The 19646-nt window shown below is 32.9% G+C and overlaps 1 protein-coding gene across 1 annotated transcript in view; it reads right to left on the bottom strand.

The window, feature by feature from the left end:
• LOC133204557 (sodium- and chloride-dependent transporter XTRP3-like) overlaps positions 1 to 19646 on the bottom strand; it is a 34886-nt gene that overhangs the window by 10270 nt on the left and 4970 nt on the right. The window contains exon 3 of the mRNA XM_061340306.1: positions 15558 to 15668. Within this exon, the coding sequence (XP_061196290.1) occupies positions 15558 to 15668 (111 nt within the window). The remainder of the gene's footprint in view (positions 1 to 15557; positions 15669 to 19646) is intronic.

Below are 19646 nucleotides of genomic sequence, written 5' to 3'. Positions count from 1 at the left end.
GTGCACAGAGTAATGTATCTTGGCATAGTCTAGAGTATAAATCAAACCAATACTGTAGTTGGTGTAGGGTTTTTAAAGAATTTTAATTCATTTTTAGTAACCTTGGCAACACTGTTCATTGAAATCAAAAAATGATAAAGAGAATTATGTATTTTAGTATCAGATTGGAAGATTAGGCCTACTCTTCATAGGCTGTAGTTCATGGAAATGTACTTCATGAAAATGTGAACAAAGAATTTCTTTCAGAAATTTCTTAAAGAAATATCATATCTTGTGTAATTGCATGATTGTCTGGACTGTTTGCAGTTTAACTTGTCTTGCAAGATGATTTCATGCATACATTATCAGATACCAATACAGGGCTTCATATTTAGACCTCTACTCAACGCATAGAGCCATTGAGCAGTGAGGGTTCTCAAGCATTGCAAATGCCTGCCACAGCACAGGGCCTCACTTTTTAAAGTCTCACCTAAGAGACACACAATTTTCACTTCAAAGTGCTGAATGTTTGGTGAAAGAACACTTCCTACCTATTTTATATCGACTTGGGTTTGTCATGACTGGGCTTGAACCCATAACCTTCCAATTATGGAGCAAGCGTTCTACCAAATGAGCTACCATGTTGGTTCACATCTAGTGTAAATATAATATTGTTCAAAAAACTATATGACATTAATTCTGTACTAGATGAATGAGAATGGATGTTCTAAATAACTAAAATTTCTGATGCAAAGTTTTCATAACATTCTTGGAAAGGCATGTATTCAAATATGGATTCACAGACTTATTCAAAGAATTTTGATATTTACAAAATTAGCTAAATTTTGTGCAAAAAATCCTAAAAGACATAAATATTGTATCTTCACAGGCATGCAAAGCCAAACATGCATCAACACACCCATTGGTTAATCATATTATCAACACCACATACGTCATCTGTACCATTATTGATGTTTTTAGGAATGCAAGAAATTTGGCTGCTACCAGATGCACATCTCAAAATAGATTTAATGATCCTAAAATAAAGTCAGTGGTGTAATTATCTATCAACTTTCTTTTTCCCCCTTGCGTTCTACATTTTCTTTCATGATTGAAATACTTTTCCTTGTTAAAAAAGCTGACTTTCAGAAAGCATGTTGTTGTATAGGTGTTTGACAAGTAACAAAGGTTCACTAGTGTACATCTGTTGCCTTACTGTTTGTTGTGTCCATGCATTATCTGCTTGTTCTTCATTTGTGCTGCTGTTACACTGTAACATGCTGGAGGGGGGGGGGGGGGGGGGTTAACCCATATACGTATCTTGGATCCATTATTTTGAGTGATCTTTTTAAAAATAAATTTTTACCAATATCCATCATACAAATTAGCATAAAGGACACAGGAACAGCCAAAAGTCTTTGGTTTTGTTTGTTTGCTTATTTGTTTTTTTTTTTTTTGGGGGGGGGGGGATGGTAGGGGAGGGGTTGAATCATCCTAAGTACTGAAGGTACCTATACAGTAAAAAACTCAAAGTGCCAGATTTCGCTTCATTATAAATGTAATTCGTTATACGTGTTAAGTTTACAATATATTTTAAAGCCATGGGGAATGACAGTCACTTTGCTGTAAGCATGTTCACTCTAAGCATGTTTTACTATATTGTAACATGACAGAGTGTGCCACTTTATACAAAGCTGGATCTATTTACATCTGAATTAATAGCAATGTGAAGTAGATGTACCAGGATCAATGATGTAGTCAACATCCTTTTCTTTGCCAACATCTGCACTTACACATTTCCGTGGTATGTATTGTCTTGGTTTGTAACAGATGATGGAATGTTGGGGGGGTCAAAAAGTGGCTTACAGTGTGGAAAGTCACTGGGTCAAGTGCTGCCTGTCTTTTAAACCTGTATCTCTACACTAAAGATAGCTGGTCACCAAGTATATCCCTTGTTAATTAAAAAACATTAATTAGGTAAAGGTATGAATGTCTTTTTTTGATCTAAAGTTTCAAAGGAAAACAAGGAAGAAATTAACCTTGTAGACTAATGAATTAAGAAGTCTGGTACAAAAGACATCATGTGAATTTTTCTAATAAACAGAGTTAATGCCTTTCTTTCACAATGATCAGCAAAATGAATGAGAAAACCCCTAAAATTTATAGGTTTTAGTATTCCTACTTATAAAATATGGATACTATTATGGGATTCAAATTGCAAAGTTTCAAATTTGTACAAAATCTAGCGCCACCTAGATACTGTAAGCGTACTTTTTTCCCTTGGGGTCATAATTCACAATTTCTGTTCATTCTGAGGTAAAAAACTATGCAGATTTTTTATATTGACACTATATGCCTTAAATGTACAGTACCTTAATTATGCTGGGACAAATTTCTGTTTAAAATTTGTGACCCTGTACATAGCCTAAATTAATACCAAGTGGGAAAAAAGTACTTCTACAGTATAATTTCCTATAACCTTTCAGGTAATCAAAAGGAATGGATTCATGGCAGACTCAAACAAATATTGTTCCTACCATAAAAGTCTTCTGAATGATATAAAATGTTTTTATTTTATTGTTCTAATTAGTTGTAAAATTAATACTGCCAGGTGTTCACTAAATGACCTTTCATGTAGATGTAAAATTCACAAAATTGGAAACACTGGTCATGTTAACATAATTGTCATGGATCAAGTCTACACTGGGAAAATGTTTAACTTGTAATCTGCATTGTTTATGTTATTATGTTTATAAACCCAAAAAGCTGTCACAGGTTTATATCTGCAAATAAGGCAAAACCTGAGCTCATGACAAATCAAGAGTACTTTAATTCTTTATTAAACAACTTAAAGCCATATGGCCCAGTACTGAAAGTACTGTAAAGCACTAAGCTTATTTGTATATTTGGAAATAACAAAATTGAGGCTATAATCTTTTACAAAGAAGGGATCACCTATCTGAGAAATTAATACAAATGAGTTTTTCGAAAGCATTAGGCCATCATTAAAAATATCTTTGTTTCCCCTAACCCGACCCAAAAATCCCAAGTTGGGTAGGTAGGTAGGCAAATAATTTTTTTTGACAGCAGCTTTGAAAATACATTCTTAAAATTGAATGGAATGATACCTTAAAAAAGAGAGTGATTTGTAAACAGCTAGAATACCACACAGATGCCGTTTAGACTCAACATTTAAGATAAATTTATTCACAACTATTATTCAATCGAAAAATATCTCATACCAGAGTAAAATTGTTGAAATTGAATACATCTGTTTAAAAGATTCTCGGGTACGCAAAGACTGGACATCAGAGTATATATGTAGTTTTTCAGGGCTTCAAAATATACAGTGGTTCCAGAGCATTTCGTTTTGGAGTCTCGAAGTAAGGAGCTATTTCTAAGTTGCAGGTTCAAATCCCAATGGGGGACGCTGAGACCTGTTCTTCAAGTGAGACCAAAATATTAGGTCCAATGTCGCAGTAGATACTGGCACAATACAGATCCCTTACAGCTCAATGGCCTAAAGTGCCGCGTACAACTCTAAATTTGGAGCCCTTCACTAGACAAATGTTTAAATAAATGTTGTTGTTTCAATAATTATCAAAGGAATTCAAATCAAAGGAACAACCAATCTTCAAGGGCCTTGAAGAAAAATATAGAGCTTGTATCATAATTTCAAATCTATTTGGAAAAAGTATGTTAACACTATTTAATTGAGACAAACCATATCTAAAAATGATAAAATTCATCCACAATGACAAAGTCTTGAAGTTTAACACATGAATAAAAGGCATGGAGAAAGGACGTTTGAATTCTATATTAGGATGAAATACGCAGACATAATTACAACTTTAATTTGTTCCATATTGTAAATACAGGATTAAGGAATATTGATGAACTGTTTATAAGATCAAAGCTCAAATTAAATAAAACGCAGTAAAATTGAATGGTGTGTTCACAATGTGGGCCCTTGTCTGCACATGAGGGGTATCACGAGGAGGGCCTACGGGTCTAACCACGCTCTCTATATGTACCTTAATTTTAAGACTGGTTAGTAAATACATCCAAAACACTCTTAATAGGTCATTGTATATTATACTTTATTAACAAAGTGTTTCAAGAGTGTAGGATTCCTATATGCTATAGGCATAAGGTTGATACGTCGCCTTTCCTTTAAAACACGAACTAACCCTCCGTGACCACATATTGTGGACACAATTTTGTTTCCAACAAACGCTTGACAATCACAGAATAAAACCAGACTTTCTGATAAAAACGGATTTTGATGGAATTCTATTTTATAAAAGTTGATAAACATAAAAAAAATTATTGGAATAATCTTATGAAAAAAACTTTCCAGTCGGCGCGTTTCAATTGGGTCGGTCGCGTTAGGGGAAACAAAGGTGTTTTTTATTTTGGCCTTATTTTCCTGCCTAAGTTCTATATCAGAAACTATATTTTCACATTGTTGCTTTTATTTCCCTTTCAGCACCAAACCATCACAGTAATAATATTTCTAGAAAGATTAATCTAAGAACGACTTGCTAAACATCTGCAGTTATTATAAGGCCTATTATGGAAATGCAAAAATGAAAGTAAAAATCTGGTAACAAAAAAGAAATAATGCATATAGCATTTTAAAAAGCCTAAGCTAAACAGATCCTATGTGCATCCAGATACAGTAAAACATGCATACAGTGAAGTATGTGCCAGGGATAAACAATTTACATGTAGATTTGTTACAGTATGTAGAAATGTTATTTGTCATATCCGTTAAGTTTATTATACATTATAATTTCAATATCTTTCATTATCATCCAAAACATTGACCTTGTCCAAATTATAATCGATTCATGTTCTGTATAATGAACTACTATAAATGCTGTCCATATGTCACTCATTACTGATATTGATGCCTACTGGTAAATAACTTCTGGAATCATTAGTTCACTGTATTATTGTCATATCAAATATCAGCCATGTTCCCTGTACACACTAACACTGACAATGGTTTCCTGATATACAAAATATATTGGTCAAAGTCAACCTGTTTCCATAATCAAAAACTAGGGTTAAAGAATTCATGCAAAGTCTCCTTGTCATTCTAGCATCTCATCCCTGATACCATCTTCCCAAGTCAAGGGTTTTTGATCCGCTCCGCTCCACATCAAAAACCCTTGACTTGGGAAGATGCCCTGATACAAAGTATTTCAATTAAAATTCATTTTGCAATAAAATTGATGCCCCCCCCCCCCCCCACACACACACACACAAAACATTAAAAGAACTGAAAGACAACAAAATGCCAGAGCTAAATTTTTAGAGAGATTTCATTATTAATTTGCTAAAAAATAACTTTCTTGAACTTTTGAAATATAAGTAAATTTAAAGCTTACTATCTAAAAAGAATTCATTTTATCTGTGAAAGTAGTATGAATGGAATCCATTTCTCCATTTACAAATCAGCAGTTTTGATTAAGAACAGCTGTATTATGTTAGCTGTAGGTTTAATTGTGATTCATGGACAGTCACTGACCTGTATAAACAATATTAACCACACAGAGAGAATGCAAACTGATTCTCTGAGACTGCTTCATGAATGACTTAATTAAGAAATCTTTTATTACATGCATGTATACATTTAATGCATTACATGAATAGATAGAATGATTGCAATTACATGAGTCAAGAAATAGAGTAAACTTTGATAAGTTCAGAAGCCTAATTAATTAAATTTATTATAAAAGTACAAATTGTAAAAAGGCTTGAATTGCATGCATAAATGGTGACACTTAGCATCTGTACATTTAGATCAGGCTTTTTTTTTTCAAAAAAAAAAAAAAAAAGAAAGAAAAAAACCCAAAAACTATCTTCCTACCCATTCTAAAAATTATAGGTTGGCAACTGCAAACAAGGATTTTTTAAGCTTGGCCCTATCTCAATCGGACTGAATACAATAAAATATCCTCATTGAATGCCTAGAGTGTAAAGTTGACCACATTAATAAATAACAGACACAGATACATAAAATACATTATTTTTGCAAAGCATCAAATGTTACAAAATGGAGAAATGTGAAAATGATTTAAAAAGAATTACAGACACTGTGAAGCCATTTCAGCTATCCTTGTCATCTGTCATATAACCTTGTTAGAGTGTCTGTCATATAACCATGTTAGACTGTACTGTCATATAACCATGTTAGACTGTACTGTCATATAACCATGTAAGACTGCACTGTCATATAACCATGTTAGACTGTACTGTCATATAACCATGTTAGACTGTACTGTCATATATCCATGCTAGACTGCACTGTCATATAACCATGTTAGACTCTTAGTCCAGTCAATTTAGTCCTAAAACACCCTAACCTTAAACAAATTGCAACAGAAATTATTACAGTAGAATTTTGTTATTTATAATGTGCCTTTTGATATATCAAAACTCTAGAAAAATATATTTGTCCAAACATCACTTTTTTCAGTTTTCAAAAAACCCGATTTTTGTTCAAAAATGCCGATAAATCACTGTTTAAAAAGACACTCTATATATGCATAAAAATAGTTTTGCCATCTATATGATCTTGAATTTTCTTGATACGTCATGCAGAAATGAATCCTGCACACTGAAACTGGTAATTATTTCATTAATTGTTATGAATTCCTGTTTCCATGGCAACGGACATAATTGAAAAATAAAACTATTCCAATTCCTCAGTATGGCTTTGTGTAGGGATAAAGAATATGTAGCCATAGTAGGAATGACAAGTTTTATTAGTTAAAATAATTTTTTTAAAAATTATATATAGGGGACAATTAAGCACTCATCCCAGGAATTTTTATCAGGGGTGGGGGGTGGAGGGGGAGGGTTCATATTAAATATCACAGATGTCAAGTCTCGGAAGTTTTCTGACAAGCAAATATAAATAAATAAATAAACAAATAAGTAAAAGGAAATGAAAATAAATAAAATTAATTGCCTCAAACTTAAAAACCTTTTCAGAGGAGAAGGGAGGGAGGGGGGTCTCTTTTCATAATGCACACGACTTCTTGCCTTTTAAATAAGTGTCCCGGGGAATGGGTTCATAATGCACATGACTTGTTGCCATTTTAATAAGTGTCCTGGGGAAATGGGTTCATAGACATGTTTTTGTTACTTTTACATATAACCTTTTAACTCTTGAAAATCTCAGGGGGAGGGGGTCAGTCCCCCCCTTCCCGACAAATCTCCCTTTAAAGCAATGCATGCTTAGGACATTCATCTGAAATACGTCATATCTATGGATACGTATCACTTGAACGAAATCTTAAAAGTCAGTTTTCCCCATTGCTTTTATCTGAAAGGTTAATTAAAAGATATAATAAAAAGTAATATCGTAAAAATCCATTGAAGGTGCCACAGAATATCTAAAAAATAAATGAATGATAATCTTGAAACTGGAACTGGTTCTTCACCTAAATGTCAACCTCAATAGTATATATTCAAATTGCTTCTTTTTGTATTCAATATAATGTTCATTGATAGTTTTTATATCTCCTTTGGATTTATTTTGTAATTTGTGTGTGTGTTTCGGGGGGGAGGGGGGGGTATCACATCATTTAAGCTCTCGGCACTTTGAAGTAAACGTTGCAGGTCTTTAGGATGAGACTTTAAAAACCCCATTAAAGGCCCCATATCATGGTACATGTAGGCGTTGCATGATAAAGAACCCTCACTGCTCAATAGCCCTAAGCGCCGTGTAAAGGTCTAAATTTCAAGCACTTTGCCGATATAATTATGGTGACGTTTCTATATAAGTGAAAAGTTCTTGAACCGGGCGTAAAACAACATACAATCAACCAATCTTCACAAGCGCTGCTTATAGAGGCTTAGATCTAGAGTCATTTTTATGACAATTAAATTACCTATCTGATCATTTTCTATGCTCTTTTAAGTGATAAATTTCATTTTTCGTGATAGGAAAATAGTATTTTTACAAAACTTTTCTTATATATGCAGGTGTATTTGGGATGCTACTTGGAAAATAAGTCGATAATGTTGTGTAGTTTTTAAAAAGCTGAAATGCACAAATCTATTACATAATAGGATGTGTTTAAAAAAATACAAATAATCCACAACGCCGCTTATTTCAAAGACTTCCTGTAAATTTAGATCCCGGCCCTCGTGTGACCCTACTTGGCTCCGGGGTTATGTTAAATAGAAACTAGAAGCGAAATCTGAATCAAAGTGACACAAATATAATATTTAAGAAATATGTTTACAAATTACAATAAAATATACTATACATAATAAGCATAATTATAGTGATTATGCACACCCCCCCCCCCAAAAAAAATATGAATAAGGCCATCATTAAAGTATTGTTTGTTTGCCCTCTCCTGATTCAGGGTAAAATTATTAAATCGGCAGGTAGGTAAGAAAATCTTTTTTTTCTAGACAATTTCAACATATTTGCTGACAGGATAAGAGGAATAAAAAGAAAAAAAATATGATGTCCTGGAATGTAAAAACAAAAAAGTTTTGAGTCGGGCCATTTTTAGTCAGTCAGTCGGGAGAGGGCAACCAAAAAATTTTTCCAAGATGGCCTAATCTATTTTTTTTTGGAAATAGCAAAGTAGATCTCACTAATATAATCAATATTCTAAAGAAAAAAAAATCTTTAAACAAGGTCATACACCAAAATATAACTTTTACAACTGTAGGTAATAAAATATTTTTATGTTGCAAAAATACCACTAACAACTTTCCATAGAATATTTCCCCTAACGTTTCCAATATCTAATAAAAGAGAAGTAAACACTAATTTATACATGTTATATATGTGCACGAGTTATTATTAATTGGAAGATTGAATTTTTACAGAAATACATGATTAATATATAATTTCTTGTGATTCATAGACCTAATATTTGAAAGAAAGGTTCCTACATGCTTAAAAATTGTGATGCAGATAATGTAGTATATACTAAGGTTTCAACAATATATCGTTAAGTTTATATAGACATATATAAGATTCTCAGATCTTATATCTCCAGTGCATTGGTGAAATTTAAACCAAAGCATGTATACAAAATGAATTATAAATTTTATTATGCTTCTTTAAGAAGAAAAGTGATTTGTTTACAGTGGTTAAAATTGTCTCCCTTGGTGCATATGGTAGCACATTTCTGCAATACATATTTTATCAGACCAGTAAATATTTATTTCTGAAAAACACATCTTTCGCCTTTATATATTTTTCTAGAGTTTTTATATGTTGATTATAATACAATTTACTAATTATAAATAAAGAAAAAAATTCTGTTGCAATTTGTTTAAGGTTTATGACAATTTGACTGGACTATCTGTCATATAACCATGTTAGAGTGTCTGTCATATAACCATGTTAAACTCTTTCATATAACCATGTTAGACTGTCTATTATATAACCATGTTAAACTCTGTCATATAACCATGTTAGACTGCCTATCATATAACCATGTTAAACTCTGTCATATAACCATGTTAGACTGTCTATCATATAACCATGTTAAACTCAGTCATAAAAACATGTTAGACTGTACTGTCATATAACCATGTTAGACTATCTGTCATATAACCATGTTAGAGTGTCTGTCATATAACCATGTTAGATTTTTTTGTTTTGTATGTTGTTTAACGTCCCTCTCGAGGTAACCATGTTAAAGTGTCTGTCATATAACCATGTTAGAGTGTCTGTCATATTACCATATTGGAGTGTCTATCATATAACCATGTTAGATCTAGAGTGTCTGTCATATAACCATGCTAGACTGTACTGTCATATAACCATGTTAGAGTGTCTGTCATATAACCATGTTAGACTGTACTGTCATATAACCATGTAAGACTGCACTGTCATATAACCATGTTAGACTGCACTGTCATATAACCATGTTAGAGTGTCTGTCATATAACCATGTTAGACTGTACTGTCATATAACCATGTTAGAGTGTCTGTCATATAACCATGCTAGACTGTACTGTCATATAACCATGTTAGAGTGTCTGTCATATAACCATGTTAGAGTGTCTGTCATATAACCATGTTAGACTGTAATGTCATATAATCATGTTAGACTTCACTGTCATATAACCATGTAAGACTGCACTGTCATATAACCATGTTAGAGTGTCTGTCATATAACCATGCTTGACTGTACTGTCATATAACCATGTTAGACTGCACTGTCATATAACCATGTAAGACTGCACTGTCATATAACCATGTTAGAGTGTCTGTCATATAACCATGCTTGACTGTACTGTCATATAACCATGCTAAACTGTATTATTATACTTCTGTTAAAATGTTTCCTATATAAAGTTAAGAAGGTAAAATAACTATCTTTTATAGTCTGAAAATTTCCACGCATAGCAAAGCTATACCCCGGGGTATAGTTTTTGCTATCCACCCCTTGGAAAATTTTCATGCAATTTTTGCCGCCAATTTTGATTTCCTATAATCAGTCTATAGACTGAGCTGATGATGTCATCCTGACTTCAGTAGCATTGTGACGTCATCAAGATTTCAGCTCATTCAGCAGTGTTATCTTATTCAAAATACCTGCTCAAAACTATATTAATTATTCTTTTCATGTTTTGCCTATGAAACTGTAGTATTAGGTAATACAAACCGTCTGAAATTATTATATACATCAGTATAATAAAACGCTTATCCACTGGCTGTGAGTGGGATAGCTCTTTCATCAAACCCTTGACAGGAACTATTCCCCTCGGGCAAGCCCTCGGGGAATAGTTCCTGTCGCGGGTTTGATAAAAGAGCTATCCCACTCACAACCAGTGGATAAGTGTATACTGTCATATAACCATGTTAGACTGCACTGTCATATAACCATGTTAGAGTGTCTGTCATTTCACCATGTTAGAGTGTCTGTCATATAACCATGCTAGACTGTACTGTCATATAACCATGTTAGAGTGTCTGTCATATAACCATGTTAGACTGTACTGTCATATAACCATGTAAGACTGCACTGTCATATAACCATGTTAGACTGCACTGTCATATAACCATGTTAGAGTGTCTGTCATATAACCATGTTAGACTGTACTGTCATATAACCATGTTAGACTGTACTGTCATATAACCATGCTAGATTGTACTGTCATATAACCATGCTAGATTGTACTGTCATATAACCATGCTAGATTGTACTGTCATATAACCATGTTAGAGTGTCTGTCATATAACCATGCTAGACTGTACTGTCATATAACCATGCTAGACTGTACTGTCATATAACCATGTTAGACTGTACTGTCATATAACCATGTTAGACTGTACTGTCATATAACCATGTTAGACTGTACTGTCATATAACCATGTTAGACTGTACTGTCATATAACCATGTTAGACTGTACTGTCATATAACCATGTTAGACTGTACTGTCATATAACCATGTTAGACTGTACTGTCATATAACCATGTTAGACTGTACTGTCATATAACCATGTTAGACTGTACTGTCATATAACCATGTTAGACTGTACTGTCATATAACCATGTTAGAGTGTCTGTCATATAACCATGCTAGACTGTACTGTCATATAACCATGTTAGACTGTACTGTCATATAACCATGCTAGATTGTACTGTCATATAACCATGTTAGACTGTACTGTCATATAACCATGCTAGATTGTACTGTCATATAACCATGCTAGATTGTACTGTCATATAACCATGCTAGACTGTACTGTCATATAACCATGCTAGATTGTACTGTCATATAACCATGTTAGACTGTACTGTCATATAACCATGCTAGACTGTACTGTCATATAACCATGCTAGACTGAACTGTCATATAACCATGCTAGACTGTACTGTCATATAACCATGTTAGACTGTACTGTCATATAACCATGCTAGATTGTACTGTCATATAACCATGTTAGACTGTACTGTCATATAACCATGCTAGATTGTACTGTCATATAACCATGCTAGATTGTACTGTCATATAACCATGCTAGACTGTACTGTCATATAACCATGCTAGATTGTACTGTCATATAACCATGTTAGACTGTACTGTCATATAACCATGCTAGACTGTACTGTCATATAACCATGCTAGACTGAACTGTCATATAACCATGCTAGACTGTACTGTCATATAACCATGTTAGACTGTACTGTCATATAACCATGCTAGACTGAACTGTCATATAACCATGCTAGACTGTACTGTCATATAACCATGCTAGACTGAACTGTCATATAACCATGCTAGATTGTACTGTCATATAACCATGCTAGACTGTACTGTCATATAACCATGCTAGATTGTACTGTCATATAACCATGTTAGACTGTACTGTCATATAACCATGCTAGACTGTACTGTCATATAACCATGCTAGACTGAACTGTCATATAACCATGCTAGACTGTACTGTCATATAACCATGTTAGACTGTACTGTCATATAACCATGCTAGATTGTACTGTCATATAACCATGCTAGACTGTACTGTCATATAACCATGCTAGATTGTACTGTCATATAACCATGTTAGACTGTACTGTCATATAACCATGCTAGACTGTACTGTCATATAACCATGCTAGACTGAACTGTCATATAACCATGCTAGACTACTGTCATATAACCATGCTAGACTGTACTGTCATATAACCATGCTAGACTGAACTGTCATATAACCATGCTAGACTGTACTGTCATATAACCATGTTAGACTGTACTGAGATACAAACTGAGATGAATTCTTCCTTAGCTTTGACCTACATAATTAATAACCCCTGTGCTTAGTAGCATCCTCGTTATTTATAGTCTTACATCTTCATGCTGCCTGCTCTCTGCTACATAATGAAGAGCACCTATAATACAAACAAATACACCAATATTCTTGTCTCTTCAATCTGTCGCTAACTATCATGTTGCAGAAGATGATGGCCAATGACACTAGGAAACAAAAGAGTTGTTCACGAACAGAAAGTTCTAACTACTAACTTAAAGATAAACACATACCTGAAAGAGTCCCAAAAATTAGAAGGAATTTAATTCCATGCTAACTGAATAAACTTGCATATATAAGTTGGTCCATTTATACAAGTTAATTGGTTGTATTTTTAAAGTTAATTTTATTGAATAACCATTGACTCTCTTATAAATCAGTACAACTCTGGTCAACTTTTTGACAAAAATCATTTGACAAATTTAGATCAATCCTCTAACATTTAACCTGTGTTTCCAATAATATTTTTGGAAATGACACCAATATTTTAATATGTTTTATTTTCAACAAATCAATTTCATATCAATACCCTAATGTATTTACATGTGTAAAATAAATATTAATAATTTGGGATAAGAAATTGATACTTAATCTTTTATTCTCAACAAATCAAAAAGGAACCTGATTCCATTCATTTCGCCCATGTTTTATGTTGTTGAAGAGTTACATCCCTTGTTCATTTATTTTGCTATCAACAAAAATACCACTTTAATGTTTTCAGGACATCACCTATAGGTCAAACACATAGTTTTGGACCAAAAAGCTGACTTATAGGCAAGTATATGGTATAATCCTTAGAGGTACCCATCAACAGAAGTTTTAAGAACTTGTGCCCAATCCCATTGTATATATATTGCAATAAAATATGTTCAATTCAACAGATCAAGCTTTGGTGTGTGTGTGGGGGGGGGGCTCTCAAAACCACATACAAGACCTTTCTAACAAAATGATATGAGTGGGAAAAACCACTTAAAGCGTCGTTTCCCTTCAATGTCACTCTGCTATAAATTGTGAGGAAGAAATTAACAAAGCTTGTTTTGTCATTTGTTTAGGAAGTAATTCTTCAAGGATAATACTAAATTGTTGTTTTCTATGTCCTATTAAATTTTTACAATCAATTTAGTGCATTAGTTCTTGCATTTAATAGTTGAAAGTAATCTGACATGATTAACTTGATATTTTCAAATTTATTTCTTTTTCAAAATGTCACATTATTCCTTTTCCTCAATTATATACATCATACATGCATGCAAGTCAAAGTTTTAAGCATTTTTGTTTCATACCTATTAGGTATGACCTCTAATTGTGCCAAGAATGAAGATCAACAAGACTCCATTGTACCACACCATTCACTTGACATGTAAAGAGAGAAATTTAGTCTAAAACTAGTGTTTCATTTGCAAGCTAGTTTTTTTTAAAATCTTCATTTAATTGCTTAATTCACTCTTAATTTCCAATTATCTATGGATATTTTTTCCAATCATATCAAGATACAGTATTTTGGGAAGTGTGAATGTGTGAGAGAATGTGAGAAAAATTTCATTATGTAACTTGATATGTCACTCTTTGAAATAAAAAAAAAAAAAAAAAAAAAAAAAAAAAAAGATACAGTATTTTGTTAATTATCATTAAGCATGTGACTTTTCTTCAACCGTAAATAAGTCCATCATCAATCATAGCTTCTTTTGGGAAAACTAAAGGTAACTTGAGTGAAAAAAGTATTTATCTAACCATCAAATTTAACCTTTTTAAATCCACAACATGAAGTGGAGCGAGCTAAACCTTTTGTTGGAGGCCAGTAATTGTCTGGGTGGGTTGGAGACCTCTAAAGATGAAAGACTTGTAGCCACAGTGGGCAGTCATTTTCTGTGGTCATCAGATAACTTTTCTGTTATTAACATTAAATAAAGGACCAACCTATAGGATTACAGGGGCAATTACCTGAAAATGAACCAAGACCACAAAAGGTTAATGTTAACAACTACAGCAGGTATTATGAGTTAAGAGGTTATAAGTATATGCCAGATTGGATCCAAAATCCATCCTATTTATCAGACAATGTATAAAACATTTGTAATTAACCTTTCAGTATGACACCTCAAAATGAATGACTGCTTTGGGAAAATAGAATATTTTATAACAATCATGACCCTTGCCTTTTGGGCTTATTTTGTTTCCATTACAATATAACATTTATCTCTTCAATCAGGTTTGATATACAATTTACAAATGCCTGCAATGGAATTGATGTACAGTATATGTATTTGACACCCAGAACTTCAATACGCTGTCATTCTATAGTCTTTATTATATGTATGAATATAAGGTGAAGAAAACAAGAGTTCACATTTTCTGAAAATGTTATGACAAAGATAAATGTATAGTAATTATAAACCAAGAAAATGCAAACTTTTTGTATATACATTAGAGTTCTCACACAACCAAAGACATTTTAATTCTGACCATTCTATACAAAACAAATGTATTCAACCTTTGTTGAAGTGGTAAAAGTCATCAAATCATCAATTAAATACAGTCAACTCTGTTTATAATGAATAGGTGTATATTGAATAGCTGGCTGCTTAAGTAATGGATTCTTATCATTAATTATAAGGTCCTTATTCATGAGCTTTCACTAACTTCATCTACTGGATTAATTTGTACCTTGATTTAAAACTTTTAAGAGTGCAGGACTAGTGTGCTCAAGTCCCTGGTACAATCACATGCACACTGATGTATGTTGCAATGTCTCTGTTACATTAAACTTACCCGTGGTGTAAACATGTGGGCAAGGCCAGCCCCAGCACCCCTTAGTGTGACTCCACGACCCAAAAAGATGAACAGCACAATGTAGGGAAAAGAAGCCGTTACATAAACAACCTACAAGGGAAAGCAAAACATGATTATAGTATAATCTGAACGCCAGAAAAATAATGAAAATGGTGCAAACACAAATCAAAATGATAATAAACTAAATTACACAGACCATTCATAGTAATACCCCTAACCCCACCCCCACCCCCTCCCCCAAAAAAAGACAAAATAAAATCATTGACCTCATTTTCACATGGATAATAAACTAGCACAAATTAAATAGTTGATGAATGTGTGATGCCATTAGGTAAATTTAATGACCGTCATCCATTATCATAATAGATAATGATGACAGTATTCTAACACCTTGTATATTTTGCACAAATACTTTATCTAAAATTTGCTTATTATAGCACCAATTTGAAAATTGCTCTGGACAAAGTTGAACCTTTATTTTGTCAGGTTTCTGTTTCTCAGTCAGTATATATACTCATTTAATTTTTCTTTATGCACATATACTATAAAAAGTAAGGAATTTTACAAAATGCCAACTGAAGTTACACATTTCTCATTCACTCCTACTCCAAGCCAAGTGCTAATTATTTAACAGACAATAATCAACACACTAACACGGTGATAACAAATAAAAAATCAGGAATGCATGAATTCCATTCATCGACTTATTTAAAAAAAAACTATCTTGTTCCTCGGTAGAACAAAGAATTTTCAGAGTATGTTGATAAACAGTAAGGTACACGTGTTTTGCCAAGTTTTTAAGTCTGATTAATTATACAATGTATGTGTGGCAATGATCCAAGTCTAGTACTATCCAAGCTTTGTAAACTGACAAATAAGTGTACATTAAATCTACGAGTATGGAAAGATCTTCCTAGTTTTATTTTGACCAATGACTGGCAAGCCAGTGTTTTTAAAAACAGTAAACATTGCATTGAGAAAAATCTTTTCTGCACTGCTTATGCCTTAAAAAATTAAAGCATGAAGGAACTATTCTTTTCATTGCGATCCATCCCCCTCCCAACTTAAGCCCACATACCTGGTATTATCTTGCTTCCTCACAATGTCTCAAATTATTTTTTCCTATTTTCTTATCTTATAACCTAACGGATATAATGAATTACGTTTATAACGAAGCAAACTCGTCCATCCCTGGCACTTCGTTGTAAGCGTGTTTTACTGTAATCATATCATTTTAATAATATGTGATAATTTGTTCAACACCTTGAGCAATTTTTTAGAAGTTGTTTTGAGAACAAAATGAGAACCTTTGTATTACCGGTATATATATTTTCTTTTAATGTCAAGTAGTTTCTTAGGAAAAATCACAGAATATTGTTTGCTTTTTATATTAATTAGGTTTTAATTATATAATTATTAATTGCCCCTTTGAACTTCTTTTACCCTCCATGTATAAGTAAACATCATACAAAACAAAAAGAACGACCATCATTTAATACATCCTTACGCTTCTAGTGCCTGAATATCTAAATATCTGTATGCTTATAAATATTTCCTTTCAATATACTAACTTTTTCAATGAAAAGCAAAAAAAAAACAACAAAAAACAGATATTAGGTTTGGGTTTAAAATCTTTTCAACACTATCTATATTTCATTCTTAGTATCCTGTAATTTAAACCAACAAAATTACAAAGCATGCATGACTCTCTCAGATCCAGTAGAGATATAATTCACATATTACAAAAATTCACATTACATACAATAAACAAAAAACGAAAAATAAAGTTGACAACTCTTCCTCTTTGACTTAAAATTCTAAAAGGCAAGGTTTATCATTACAGAGGTCAAACAACTACTCTGCTTATGCTTTATCATGAATTACATTGATGCATTATACACCTTCCCCTTCCAAAAAAAATGTCAATTAGTTTTTAGTTAAAAAAAAACAAAACATTACAACCTCATCCCAAAAATCTATAACTCTCACAATTTTGTGGTGAATTTAACGATCATATCATAAATGTATTACCAGTATATAATATTGAATCTGATTTGGCTATAAAAATTAGTTAATTTCTAAGTCAATTGAAAGCTTTAGTTGAAGAAAATTCGATTATTTTAACTTATTTTTACTACTAACTGGTACTGTGATGCTCCTTATATAAAAGTATGCATAGGATCTCCCATGGTATCTGGTTGGATGTGATTTTTTTATCCAATTTATCCCTGAGCAAAAAACACTATGACATCACAATCAAAGATATGAAACAATACCATATGTTTGTTTGTATGTTGTTTAACGTCCCTCTCAAAAATTTTTCACTCATATGGAGACGCCACCACTTGCCGGTGGAGAGCTGCAAATTTTGTCCTATGCTCGGCACTTACGCCCATTGAGCAGTGAGGGATCTTTATCGTGCCAGCACCTACTGCGACACGAGACCTCGGTTTATACGGTCTCATCCGAAGGACCAGTCTCCACGTTCCACAGTGGGATTCGACCCCGCGACGTAAGGATCAACTCCATACTTCGCGACTCTAGAGCAGACGCTCTAACCACTGCACCATGCGGGCGATCGATACCATATGAGTTGTATCCACTGTATAAAGGAGTAAACATGATAAAATATTATACATTTATTGACTGGGTTTGAGGCCAACATGCATTTTGTCGGACCCAAGAACCAAAGAGTTTGGTTTGAGGGGTTGACAAAAAACAACATTTTGCTCAAGAACACATTCAATAAATGTTTTTTTTATACCTTTTACTTTTTATTTTGACAAATCTTGCCCTGGCTTCTATGTTTGCTCTAATTGATGTAAATTTCCTTTGTCAGCACTGCAGATTTAACTCAGGCAATTTTATAACTGTCGAACACCAACAAATGCAAATACAATATAGCTTATCCCACCTACAGTGTGAATAAAAAACATCAAAGCAGTCCAATATCTCATCGACAGGTCCAATATCTCACATAGCGGTCCAACATTGATTTTTGGGACCGCTCAATAAAATACATTGGAAATGTTAGACTTTTTAGCATAGATTTATATAGGAAACAATTTTTAAAGGTATAACAAACATTTATATTATGCCACATGTTTCTTTGAGATGAACAGAATTGCCAACTCTGTTTTTTCTTATAATGGTACAACATATTACTAGTTTTTCCACAAAATAATACAGGTTCACATAAAGTAAATTATACATTATTATCACCACACTTCAAAAAGTGCTACACTAGGTTTCAGTGGCATTTTGAACAGAACTGGAAACAATATATTAGTACGTAATTTTTCTTTGGCTAAGTGAATTCAGAGTAACGACACTGAGTTACTCTCATAAATAAGGTGGTGGATCAAAATATTTCAGTCTTATTATAATTATGCACAATCATTTTATCAACTGTTGCACTAAAAATAGTTGAATGTCAATGTATCAAAGAATACTCAAAAAGTTGAATATTCATTGACATCTCTACTGAAAATCAAACCTACAGTTCCAGGTTAAGAAAACAATACAACCTGAGGTTTTCAATGGAAGAATATGTCAAACAAATGCACAAACAATATGAACTCATATAAAATCTTTGTATAGCAAAATGGCAGCTATGTGGGAGTAAAAGCAAAACACTTTTTCTTGCAAGTTTATTGCAATAAATTCTTGTTGTGAAAAATAACTCTTAGACATGAATTCATTAACCCCCACCTACAACAATGTTTTTTTGAGGTTTTGTCTGTGTCTAAATAGAAGGCTACATGTTTGTCATGTTTTGTTGTGTCTACAACTGATGTCTGAAGTAAACAGAAGACATACAATGCTACATTAATGTCAGCGGCACCTTGTATCTAATATCTAAGGAGCTCTGTTTTTTTTTTCTTTTTCCTGGTGTGAATTGAGCTTCTAAAATAATGGTTGCTAGGATCTGCTTATTTTGGTTAAATTTATTTAAATGTCTCTATTTTGCAATACATGTAGTTCAAAAATATAACCGAAAACTGGTAGTACATTTTAGAAATCTTTGGTTCAATTGGTGGGAATATTTCGAAATTCATCAAAAATTTA

The sequence above is a fragment of the Saccostrea echinata genome, unplaced genomic scaffold (assembly GCF_033153115.1).
Source record: "Saccostrea echinata isolate AGI-Se365-2 ecotype Australia unplaced genomic scaffold, CSIRO_AGI_Sech_v1 ptg000054l, whole genome shotgun sequence".
Lineage (NCBI taxonomy): Eukaryota > Metazoa > Mollusca > Bivalvia > Ostreida > Ostreidae > Saccostrea > Saccostrea echinata.
This window is presented reverse-complemented; position numbering and strand designations above follow the sequence as displayed.